The following is a 13914-nucleotide window of genomic DNA, read 5'->3' on the forward strand; positions in this document are numbered from 1 at the left end:
TTATTTTTGCCAAACATGATGGTGGCTAGAGACAGAGACAAAATTAACAACCCTGTCCTAGTAAAACTCAGGTTTCGGAAAGCTAAATTACTTGGCCATCATCTTGAATATTTAATTACTTTTGGTAAACGAAGTTCCACTGCCACTGCAGATAAATGGGCATCATTTTGAATATATGGAGAGGAGGAGGAAGAAAGAAAGGAACGATCAGAGAAGTTTGCATATTTTGATAGAAAGACTTTTGCTTATTAAAAATTGTTGCATGTGGCATTATCTTGAATATTTCTTCTAATGGCCTTTTGTAAATCTGGTGAGGTACACATCACTATCAAAGGCATTTTGAACCTACTTATTGTAGGCACAACTCCGGCAATTTCACTCTTGCTTTAGTTTGAATTTTTTTAAAGTAAATTCTTGTTTTATTCCATACAAAGACGTTTTGAAAATAAAATTCATTGTCAGTATGTACAAAGTGAAAGACAGAAAGGGAAAAAAGTAACGAAAGTGAGATAGAGAAACAATGAAATACAGAAAAAGAACAAAAGAAAGAAAGATGTTGGAAAGTGAAAGAAAGGCACAAAGAGATAGATAGATACATCGAGAGAGAGTTAATTTCATGCTCTTTCTCTCTTCTTCTTTCTTTTTCTAAGCAGAAAAAAAAGCCAAAATAAAGGGAAACAAGATAGAGAGAAAATATGAAGAGAATGATTCAGAGAAAGACAGAGACGGACAGCGAGTAGGGGAGAGAGAGAGAGAGAAAGAGAGAGAGAGTGAGCGGGAGTAAGAAAATCGTAAGAAAGACATCAAGATGTCCGAATTCAGCTGCCCAAAGGTGCTGTTAATGACGTGCCTCCTCTCTCTCTCTCTCTCTCTAGCCGTTCCGGATGTCGCCAAGGCAGATCGTTCACGTTCCGCATGCATTCATCTGAACGTTAGTCGAATTGTCACGTTGGCCGTCGAGAGATGTATAACTCAGCGAATGCGTCTCTTCTGTTCCCTGGAGGACTCCGAAATTGGGAATGTAATTTCCGCTAACAGCCTCGGCAAGGCCAATAGTTATTCTCAATCCCCAGCCTGTCGGAGTGCGTGCACATTTCACTGACAGTAATGCGCTACGATTATTTTTAATTGAATTCATAGGCTTCTATTGCTCTCTTTGGATATGTCTGATGCCCGCGGACATACCCATGTGACAACCCCCAGTATCAGCTTGCAATTAGAGCCGCAAGAATGCTTCTATTAGGACTTCATATAAACATTAACACTGGCGACGCTAATGGGATTTTGTTTGCTTTAATCACAGCTGGCAAAAGAATGAATGCAGACAGCAAATAAATGAAAGCTTTTGAATATTTCATCGAGGGATACGCTGCCAAATACCAGCACGACGCATTTGTACAACTCCGATTAATATTTGATTTTAATGTCGCTGCGTTATAACTATATTTTCTGCAATGATTTAATAGTTTTGTGTTTATTACAACTGTTTTGAATGAACTCGGTTTCATCAGTAGATGGAAAGAAAGATCCATGCGATGCCGACAAGTTCATCAACTTTTTATCGCTTTGACTGCTTCATCGTGTTCATATCCGGCCTGGTGTCCGAAAACGAATGGCTACACTTGAAAGGGTGATGACTGTCGTTTTCCACTCGCATCCCAATTTTAATTTAGACGTGACGTTCGTCGTCGTGGTTGTGGTTCGTCCGTCAACCTTTAAACCTGACGGATTACACCGGAATAATCTCGATCGTTGAGTTAACAGACCAAATAGTATTCCAAAAAATAAAATAGAGTTCGAATATTCTGAGTATATATCATAATTACAGATAAGCCTGCTATTTATCAATGCACTAATCTCTACAATGTAGTCCGTCTACTATATTCACAACCCTAAACATTATAACCGTCAATCCGGTTAAAAGCTGGTGTTGACGTTATCCCGATATGGCGATTGTTCTCATGGATATCACTCTCGTCCCCAATGGACACACATATTGATCGCCAGTTCTTACTCGGGGATTGTTTTTGACCAGCTTTTGTCCTACATGGTAACAATGTAGCCCGTAGACTCACTGCGGGAGACCCTATCTATCCACACAATCCGTCATGCCTTTCCTTGAACCCATTAACAAAAAAAAAAGCACTCACAACTGACTCTGGCAACCCATCCCACTCATTCGCAACTCTCTAAGGAAAAAAATCTAATCCTCACACCCCTACTGACCACACCTTTATTCAACTTCCAGAGATGATCCCTTATTCTCGTCCCTCTAGCCAAGTGCTGAAACATTTCCCCTGCATCCATCCTATAAAATCCTATAAAATTTCTATATTATAGAAACATTTAAGAAACTTAAATGTTTCTATAATATCTGCTCAACCAACTTCTGCAATCCACACACCTTCAATCTACCCTCATAGGGAACATTCCACAAGCCACTCACCATCTTGGTCACTCGCCTCTGAATCCTCTGCACGCTTCCTTATCTCCAAGAAACCCAGAGGACTAGACTTGAGCACAGTAATCCAGATGTAGGCATATCAAGGCCTTATAAAAATGGATTTACAACTTCCTTATCTCTACTTGTTAATGTGTTATTCACTAGTCATGTAATCTTATGGGCTAATTTAGCAACCTTAGCACCATATCCTCTAAACGTTAACTGTCTCACTCTACCACCATCCCTAGCTTCATATCAACGGTTTGTAATCTATCTATCCCAAAATGCATGACTTTACATTTCTCGACATTAAACTTACACCGATTAACTTTTGCCCATACCGTCAGCCTATTTAAATCGTAGTGCAAGCTCTCCACATTAACTATCCTTGATTAACTATTACTCGACTTAGTTTCGCATCATCAGCAAACAACTGAATATTTCCTTTCAGGTTATTTCCTATATCATTTATGTACAAATCAAACAGCAAAAGTCCTAGCACTGAACCTTGTGCCACACCACTAGTCACCTGTTTTCGTATCGATTCTGCCCATCCATATACCACTTTCTGATATCTGTCCGGCCATATCTGTTCACCCTTCACAAAGCCATGCTGACCTTCATACAGTATCATATTTTTATCTACCCATTCTTGAATTCTATTTTTTAGCAATTTTGCTAGTACTTTTACTACTACTAGATACTGATTGGTCTATAATAATCACTCGACCTGTACTCATTGTACTAATTTGGCGATGTATATTTTCCAGATCATCTGTGGAATTCCCTGGCATATAGCAACAACCAACTGTATATTTTGTTTTATTGGTATCGATCTCACACTAGATTGCTTCAAATTAATAGCCACTCTCCTATTCGTTTTGGTTGCAATTCATCTGCTATCATCAGAAGTAACCTCCCCCTATCCAATCTTCTCTATCTACCCTGAAAATACTAAACCCTTCACATTCAATTCCTGTAACTACATCATCTGCTGTTAGTCCAGTCTCACTAATGCCAACAACTTTGGCGAGGTTGCACTAACCAATGCCAAAACTCCCCGCTCTTGTTCCTGATACTTCTCGCATTAGTATATAGAAACTTCAGAATCCCTTTACTTTCTGAATTGACTACCCCCATTCAATATTTTTGCTTGAGAGACTAGATTCCTCACTTGGTCATTCTAACAGTCACTTGCTTCATGGTTTCCTTCACAGAAACTCACTTGCTTCCACCATAATTGCTTACGTTTCCCTGAAGTTGCACTTCAGAATTCTCGGTAACGCATCACCGAGACATCTAACACCAAAACCATTCAGATGCAGTTCATCCGCATTGTACAAATCCTTCTTTCCGTCAAACAGAGACCACAGATCCACAAATTCTACATCATTCCTTTTACACAATCTACGTATAGACTCATCGGCACTCCATGCTCTCCTCCAGCGTGGTAGGAGACACAATTTTCACCTTCTGGCTCTTCCGTTTTGCCTCTTCTATCAACTCCTTGACATCTTCCCTCATAGGATTCTTCTCGCCTCTCAAATTATTGGTACCAACCAAGACAATCATTTCCTTCAACTTACCTTTTTGCATCCGGATGGCGTGGCTAATATCATGAATTTTTGCTCCCGGAAAACAGGATTTTGTCATACCTTCGTTAAGTACTCCCCTGATTATTGAGTCTCAATACATAATTTTCTGCTTAACTTGTTTTTCTTGTTTGTTAGGTCGGTGTTTATTATTCTTTCCGATCACCTGCGTCTTTCTTTTTTTCAGTCCCGCTTAACTCTTGCCGCTTTTGCAGTTTTTCAATTTCGCACTTTGTCGTAACTACTTAATTTTTCTTATATGAATCCATTGAACATATGTTCAATGGGATTCATATGTTCATCCACTGCAACAGAACGTTATTCTGTCTATTTGGTTCATAATACTTCCGAACACGTTCTGGGATCTAGTGGAGTCGATGCCAAGACGGGTGCAAGCGTTTATGTCGGCCAAAGGAAGTTCAATACGCTATTAGGTAGGTGGTCATAATATTTTCGTTCCTGAGTGTATTTTCGCAAACCCATCTGAAAAGTAAAGTCCATGCTAACATCATTTCTATAAGTCAAAACACATTTCCAATGCATTTATTCTAACAAGACACAATAAATGGTTTTTCAAAAAAAAGATATGACAGTGTGTAAATAAAAAATGCCATTCACAAACCTACAAATAGAGACGGAAAAGTAGAAACATGGCCAAAATGCAAACAGACAAGAGAACAATGCTTCATCCTCTCTAACACGCAATTTGATCACGATTCCTCCTTTTTTTTCTTTCAATATTGCGTGAAACTTTCGTGTGCTGTGTTCTTAATGAGGACCTTTAAAATATGAAGAGATCCAAGGTACCTTAATTGCTCCGTGACCAATGGATATTTAGATGACTTCTTGGATTTCAATCCTAAATTAGATGATTTCTAATGTTTATGTATGCGTGCAAGTTAAGTCCCAGTGCAATGATCGCGCATGCGTAATCCGTCTTTTTTCACTACATTTTCTTCCAGTGCGTGTTCATTGTCATTATGCCATACCAAGGCAATTATGCCGAGTTTTTTTTTTTTTTTCTTTTTCCTTTTTTTTTTTTTCAGATATATACCGAGGAGTAGAACAATTTTGAACCATTAACTTGTGTAACTATTTATTATCCTAGGTTATATCTGTGGAAAGATGTCAGTGTACCTTGTTAAAACGCGATATATTTAACTCAATGGATTTCACTTGTTGGCTTTTATAAGGATTATTACGAGGAAAGTGAAAAAAAAAACGTGTCTGCATATTCTGCAACTATTAACTAGTTACATAGACATAGCTTTATTATTACTGTTCAATCGAAGATTATTATTATTTTATGTGAACTCCACCTACGAAAAATTGCCAACCTAGTCACATAAGTGATGTAGATTGGCTAAAGTTAGATAATCTGACTAATTTGTTATTTACGTATATATTTCTCTGATAACTCAAGACTACATTAGGGAAATTACACCACTGATGTCTTTATATATTGATATGAGAGCTCATTGAATATATATCTGAAGAAATAAAATAAGCTGAAACCAAACACGACGGTTTTCCATCTCAATCCGATAAACCTATAATTAATATATTTCATTTTCAGGAAATTATCCATAGTCGCCCATTTGTAAAAGCATTCATTATCCTTGACAAGTTTGCATTGTAGTTGTTCTATTTACAAAGCATACAACGCTAGCACTCATTAATTTTGCACTATTCGTATTGCCAGTTATACTACGATTGTCATATTGACAATGGTAAACTTTTCATATGCTGTTTGTCACATTTCTTTGTCGTACCGAGTGAATCTTAGGTTTCTTATTCGTCTTATCTTCCCGGTCCATTGTACTGTACTTCATGTTTATTTTGCTACAGTTGCCAGCGAAATCTGAAGCCCATTTAAAACCATATTTTTGGTCTTCTGAGATTTCTATTTCGTTCTGAATATAACTCCACAATAGCTGTTTGTGTCATCACAAGTATTTATGCTGTCAAATATGTGAACCCTTTTAAGGTTGTAGGATATATGAAATCGTCTTACCTATTATGAGCACACAATATAACAAATCCTCTTTGAGGTCTCTCTTTCAACAACAGATGGATATTACTATAGAATATTGAATAAATCTGTTTAGAAAGGTTTGTTGGGCTTGTACAGTTTGCATGAGGAATGCTTTAGGTATTCAGAAAAATTCAGGGATGTGAATTTTGACAGGAACGTCCATTACTTTGTGATTTCATTTAATAAGAATATCTGCTATATGGGAAGATGTTTATGTAACTTTTATTTTGAATGAAGAAAAAATGTCTTCATTGAATTAGACTTTAATACGTCATTTTCTTTTTCAGAAAAGATGAATAAGATCTCAAGACAACACTACTGATCTTATTTATGTTCATAGAACAGTCAATATTAAATAAATTATTTTAAAAAATATATCAGTGTGAAATCGCATATTATTAGTTAGAGAGTTCGCGATTCTCTTTTTATTAATTTTGTTATTAAATTTGTTTTGAATAAATACATTAAAACATCTCGAAGTTCATTATTTGGTTTCTTACCTGAACGTTACATTACCGCAATGCAATCGAGTGGACTTGTATTCGAAGCCTATTTTAGTAGACGGGAATATTTACAAGGACTTTCAATTAAAGATGAGTTAGCTAGTCTAATACTTAGTCGTAGGAGTTTTTCTTCTGAAAAACTAACTAGTAGGAGAACGCACTGATTTGATAGATGATACACCGGCTCATGACTTTAATTACCTTGGTTTAATTTACTTATCAAGTGTAATTAGTTAATTTTATTTTTAATATATTATTTATTTAGATTTATTATATTTAGTGTCTATAAAGCATACATCATAGGATGTTATTTTTTGGATAATCAGAATTTTTTTCCTTAATTTTTTCCCCTGCTTATATATTTTATACAACAATTTTGTTGTTTTTGTTCATAAAATATTGTTATATTTTTATATCACAATAAAATTTATTTATTCATAAGGACAGCTATAATAATTGTTCAAATTTTTGTCCCTTGAATATCAAAATACAGCATGTTTGTAAACGTAAATATTCCCAATTCGTGTCTTATTTCAAAACATGTTTACAAACACATTATGAGAATGGTGAGGCATCTGTTGAACAATTATTGTAGCTATCCTTATAAATAAATGCTTTTTATTATTCTATTTTTATTATTTTATTCTTTTTTTATGATTATTCAATATCAGGTATGCACAAAATAAATAACACATCTTCTGATGCGTGACTGTATTGCCACCCATAATAAAAATCAAATATTTCGATTGTTCTTCCTTAAGGTAGTTAATAGAATAGCAGAATAAATATGAACATTTCTAATATGAATCTTGGACTAGTGATTTAATGGCCAAATTAATTTCAAATTCCTTAACAACTGAGGCAGGTTATAAATACTTTGATGGAAGCACTATGCTCTCGGTGGTAGGATTTCAATTAGTAGATTTGGTACTAAAAAGTTAATCAAATTATGCACATATTTTTAAAGATTCTCTAAGATGATTTAGTCTGTTCTCTTTTTTTTATTTTTGTTGATAGAATATCAAGATGGAATATGGTTGCTAGCCTGGTTGGTGGAGTGAATAACGTACCCACCTTTCAACTAACTGGTTGTCGGGCTTAGAGTGCCACTGTGGTCAGAGCTATGGTCTTATAGCAGATGATAAAATTTATATATCAACTGAAGACATCTAAAGACATGAAGGGACTGTGCCACGACAGATTTCTCGAGCAGAATTTCCAGACTCGCTAATTCTTATTCCCTATGTACAACACTCAATTATGCCATTGTCTAATATCTTGGGCTAGATTCACATATGAAGAAAAAGAAAAGACAAGTGGAAACATGACATGTATTACTTGGTTACATTTTGGAAGCTACAGTCCATACAAAAGATAGCCCTAATAAATTAATTCGAGCTGTATGCACAGACAACCTACTTTGTGTATTGGTGTCAGATTTAATATTTCCGATGACCAATCGTAATCAAGAACTGAATGAAAATTCTTTAATAATGCCATTCTTTAGTAACAAAAACTGTGTATTAAGAATCTAGTAGCAGGTATTAAAAAACTGGAGAATGGTGCCAAAGAGCTTGCATAAGAAATGAAAAAGTAGGTAAATTTCAATCACTCATAAGTTATTAGGCATGCATTACTTCCACGTGATCTGCCACACGCGAATGAACAATATTTAGTCTATCGGTTAGTTTGGTGGTTTTAGTGACAACAAGACTAAGATCTAATTGTTCTATGATAAGTCTTCCTATATAGTTTTGAGCAACTTATGAAAAATTTCACACGATGATTTTTACCTCTTCGTTAAAGCACTGAAGCATCTCTACAAAAAGTAGATACGATCACGATTGGAAAAGAGTTGAAGGCACAATCGTAATCATCATCTTTCTCCGTCAAGTACTTTACTTGTCAGTTAGTATTGCCATGGAAACGCACGAATATTCATCGCCAAGAAAAACGTCACAAACTCCATCTACCTTATATTGAGTCATAGTTTTAAAATTCTCTCTCTCTCTCTTATATCAAAATATGGAATTTATTCCGATGATCATATATGCGATATCTTCGAACCTTATCTAGAGAAATACGATAACAAGGACATGAAGTGAAGTATCTTTTCATACACTAGCAAAAATACCGCAGAAAATCTTGAATTATTTATCAAAGAAAACTACTTTCTTTAGACTTTACTGGGCATAAATTTTCTAAAGTAATACAATAAAGATTTATAGTTGAAAGTAATACGATGAAAGATCTCGAACTACCACAACTTCGTTCAAAAAGAAATCCAATGATATTTTTCAGCATTTCCTCGACCATAATTACTTTGACTAACTTAATAGCTGTTCGGAGCAGACTAAATAGGACTCCATTTCATAAGGCTGTTAGGCGATCTCGTAGTGACAGTTAACACACACTTCACCATACGTTCTCCTTCTACATCCCGGAGACTATTAAGATGAAACTTTTCTTACTCCCCCCTTTCTCTCTCTCCCTCTCTCTCTCTCTTGTTCTCTGTGAGCAACATTTCCACGAACCGCTCCTTCCTATCTTTGAAGATTGGCTAGTTTGTATGCATGACGAGCACAAACACACAGCGCCGAATCTCTGACAAACGACCGCCGTCGTCTGCGGAGATATAACTACGATAGCTGCGTTCCCTCAAACTATAAGATTTCCGGAGGAGAAGCAACTCAATTTTCAGAGCCATCAAACCAACGACATTCCGGAAGATAAGGTTAGAACACTAGTGGATGTCAATTCTAATACTCTCCTAACTCATCCTCCCTTTCCATCTTTTCTTACCCCCCCTCTCTTCGCTTTATTCTTCTGTTTTGACAACGCCGAGCAAGATCACGAGCTTGTAGAGACCCCTGGTCATAGAAAACTCCTTATATTAAGAATGGGAGAACGTTAGGTCAGCTGATAATCCCAGTTGATAACCCATCGAGAATTGGAGTCGTATCTTAAAAAGAAGCACTTCTTGTCTTTTGGAAGACATAACTAAAGCCTGGTGAAGCATGAGATGCCTCACTTTATTTATGCCAGGGGGCGTCTGGCTGTCTCTTCTGTTGGCTCCTATTACCTATGATACTGGATCGTAGCAAAGAAGAAAAAAACTTATGGTTTCATTGAAGAAGGACTCAATGGTTATTTCTAAGTCTGTATCAGTAATGATGACTTGTCAGAAAACTAGATTGGTTCTGTATGATTTCTTTGAATTATGAGTAAGAATTTTAGACAGATCGGAGTGAGATAAGTTAGGTAATTTCCCAATAAGTTTCGGTATCAACAAATAATAGGAGTGGAAGGTAACGCTCTATTTATCATTGTTATGCTACCAGAGAAGTGATCATATATTTCACAACAAAACAATCTGAGATAAAACAGAATAGATTTATTTTTCCTTCTATGCGAATATTTTGATTGGAATGACATGGTCCAATCCATTAAAGACCTAGAAGTTTTCCCACCCAAGCTGATTTGTCAACTCTTCGATACATTCCCATACAGCTTGCCTTTAAACACATGCTGATAACAGATCGTTTTAAACAACGATATCTGTGACGTATTCATCATCTTGATTATTTTAACAACAGCATGCGGTTCAGTGAGATCCTCAAAATTGCTGTCTATTCTTGTGTGAAAAATAGACAAAGACCTGAAATTAGATTAAGGAGCGACTCTGTTTTCAAATTGACTCAAGAAATATTTTGCAATGATTTAGTGTTCTTTAGTATTCTAACATTATTCCAGCAATATATTTGAAGGCTAGAAGATTCATTTCAATTCGAATATACACACAATATATTCTATTTCCACCCTCTCTTTCTTAATAGCGCATTCTTCCCTTCCATGTCTATTTCACAGACGATGTGTTGCTGAACTGGCCGTCAGTTCAGCAACACATCGAACTGAACTTCCTCCACTTTCCTCAATTCTCTTATAATGCTCTTATAAGAATACAGCCTTAAAGGAAAGTGGTTACAGTTGGCCATGTTCTTATAAAAACACGAGCAGTTGCTGGTAAACCCCAATTTACTGCCCAGTTTAAATTTATCGAAATTTATATTCATTTCATCTACGTCTGTTCTTTGGAATGGCTTCCCTCATTTTGACTTCTCCGATGAATACAACTTTTATTCTTTCATTTTCACTTGCCTACACAAGCAATGACACGCTATAGTTCTTGCAGTATTTCTCGAGTGGGTCTGATGTAATATAAAACAAAAGAAGTAAGTGCACCCATAGAAAGAAAACCCATGTTTCGATGTTTTTATCTGTTATGTTCACTGATATCCAGTGAATACATAATGTTCACTGATATCCAGTTGTCTTTCTCCTTAAAATCTAATATTATGCTGTTGATCTAATTTACGCTTATGCAGCCACTATATTTGAAATACATCTGCAATTACACATAAAAGTATATACATTAATGTACTTGAATTTGAATAAGGTTTAAAGTTTAAACATAACAAAACATTCGAATATTTTTATCGTATGATTTTAAAACCGATATTTCAGATTTTCAATTTCCACTAGATAAGGTGAGCAATCTTCATGGAATTTGGTTAATTGCAATGTTCATTTAAATGAGTATAAATTAATATATAATTTTATAAATTAATCCTTGATTTCACTCCCTTAGAAATCCTTAGGATAAATGGACTCTATTACACTTATGTTTATTGAAGCAATATGGTATTCCCAGAATGTGTATCATGCCTGTCTATTAGTATGAGAAGGCAGCTAAGATCATAATAATATTTCTTTTTGTATTTTCCCTTCAGCCTTGTGGCTGGTGGGGCATACGCTACAAACCAGTGGGAGTGATTATGAGCACGGTGATTTCCCGTTGCCTTCCTTGTGGTAAGTATATTTATGACTATAGCCGTGTGTGTTCACGAGACCGATTTGCCTGTTTTAAGGCGAATTATTGGGAGATAAAAGACCCTACCTCCGTATGATACTAGTTAACTCACGTTTAGTCAGTAGAAAGAGACCAGATAAAGGTTCCTCACGTCATGGAAGGGGAACCGAACCCAGGGTTCGATTTCCGACCAAAGGGCTTCGTCTATACCGACTGAGCTACGGAGGCTCCATCATCATCATCATCATCATAAAAGTGTTACTTACAGCCTTTGAGGCATGAACTGTCAAACCTGGTTCTTCGTAACCATAATTTAAAACAAGGAGGTTAATTTAAGCCTGCATACATATTTTTGTGTTTAAATTACCCGCCTGGGTTGCCTTGTTGCGTGACGAAAAGCTCTTATAGGTCTGTAGGAGAGACCGCATAACCTGCCTTCAACTTAGACGGGATTTGAACTCAATTCCTTACAACTCAAGGGCTTTTGTCGAAACTGATTGAGGCTACTAAGGTGTTTCGAACCAAAGGATATCACAGCTATCTACCACACTAGTGTGGCATATTAGCTGAATGTAATGGGAAAAAAAGTCAGGGTTAGAAATCGGAAACACTTACTATAATTGATTTATTAGATGGAGGTAGTTAGTGGAGTTCAGTGAGACCGAAAGATAAGAGTGTAAATCAGGTCAAAGATCAAATTGAGATGCTGGGGCCATAGTTGAAAAGAAAAGTCCATTATGCAAGTTAAACGTTGATCTAGGACTATGATAATGACTACGATAACAATTTATAATGACAATCAATTTGCCTAGATGTTATCTTCTTATTGATGTGTTGTTGCACAAATAATGGAAGCCTAGGAGCACGTTTCTATGGTAATTAAATCAATACATGAACAGTTAGAGATCTCACTCACTCCGGGAGAACTATCTCTCAGTTATGAGGAAATTATTTCATATTAAAATGTAATTGAATAATACTCTTAATGCTAATGATCGATTTTTATTTATCTGAAAGAAACTCCTGTTGCACGTAAAGGACTTACATAGCAATAACTAGATAACTGAATAAAAAATATCTCGAAGCTTACAAAGTGTATTTAAAGAAAAAAAACAGACTTTTATGAAGTTATATTCAAATATTGGACGAGTGAAAACTACTCTGTGAGAAACTTAGACTATATCAGTTTAGTTCAAAAATCTCCTACTGGGAATGAAAACATTAGTGAAATTATTCATTTCGATTTCCAGATTAAGATTTGGATTTCTATAACAAACGAAACTTACAATTACTATGAATGACGTACTACTAAATAGGCTATGGAATACTTTCATTTTTACATCGTGGAATGTGACTTTTTTGCTGTCCTGGTGACGTATCTACTCTCCAATCAAGAATGGGAGAAGACGAATTTCACTGATGATTTGAAAGTCTTAAATGGTAGTTTATTTCATCTACCAGTGCAGAACCAGTAGCGGGAGACCTGAAGTGGCTTAAAAAAAATTCCATATTTAGTCTCCAGAGCAAGGTTCCCGATTATCTGACTCTAAATCCACCCTCGACACTTAATATACATAAGTTTACAACTTTTCGTCGATGCGATTACATAAATAAATATTGTTTATTATCGTTGACTGTCTTATTTCTGCATTAGAAAATTGTATGCAAATGATCTCAGTGAATTATCAAAAAAGATTCATTTCATACAATAGCAAGCTATGATTGTTATTAAATGCTCGTAGAGTTCATTAATCAATTAGGTCATACGTTCAACATTCTCTGTGACGTAATTCACAGTGACGTAATTCATTATTATACAAACTGCTTTAAAGTGGTTTTTGTTCTTTTTTTTTCTAAATTAAGTTTATTTATTGTCATTTGGAATACATACTTTTGTCTAATTGCTTTGCCTAGTTATTATTATACATTTTAATACAGTCTCTTCAATCTTCACTAAACTGAAATGTACTCACGTCTGCCTTGTGTATCCAACATACTGTTTCTCGAAAGCGCCACCTCTGATCCGGTAAATGTAACTTCCGAATTGTTGCCGTCCTCCTCGTCCGAAGAATCAGACGAAGAAGAGGATGAGGATGAAGATAAGCCTGCAGGATGATGAGTTCTCCTTTGACTCTGCGATGATGGACGTGATTGTCTTCCACGGTGGGCAGTAACCGAAGTTCTCGGAACGTGGAGGGTTGAATACTGTCTCTTGTTCACTACTGCACCGACAGCTAACAGTTGACCCCAGGGACGGAATTTTGTCGGAGGTGAATACGTCTTTGGACCTCCTTCCGTCTGTGGAGGTCCAGGATAGGCGGTAATGTCTGGAGGTAGAGGAGGAGGAGGATCAGCGTATTCCTCTGCACCCTGCTTCAGTTGGGTTTGGTGCCCCTTCCTGCCTGCGAAAAGATTCGTCAGGTGAGATTAAAATGGCGGTACTGAAACTTAGTATAGAGTAAAGAATAATA

General features: G+C 36.1%; 1 protein-coding gene across 2 annotated transcripts in view; it reads right to left on the reverse strand.

The window, feature by feature from the left end:
- LOC150106715 (teneurin-m-like) overlaps positions 1 to 13486 on the reverse strand; it is a 167877-nt gene extending 154391 nt beyond the window's left edge. For both annotated transcript variants that reach the window (XR_016548368.1, XM_090393303.1), the window contains exon 1: positions 13417 to 13486. Coding sequence is in view for 1 of the 2 variants with exons in the window: in XM_090393303.1 (XP_090249429.1) it covers positions 13417 to 13438 (22 nt within the window). In the remaining variant the exon portion in view is untranslated. The remainder of the gene's footprint in view (positions 1 to 13416) is intronic.
- Between the last annotated feature and the right edge of the window lie 428 nt (positions 13487 to 13914).

The sequence above is a fragment of the Typopeltis vanoorti genome, chromosome 5 (genome assembly GCF_054136105.1).
Source record: "Typopeltis vanoorti isolate ZY-2024b chromosome 5, IOZ_Tvanoo_1.0, whole genome shotgun sequence".
Taxonomy (NCBI): domain Eukaryota; kingdom Metazoa; phylum Arthropoda; class Arachnida; order Uropygi; family Thelyphonidae; genus Typopeltis; species Typopeltis vanoorti.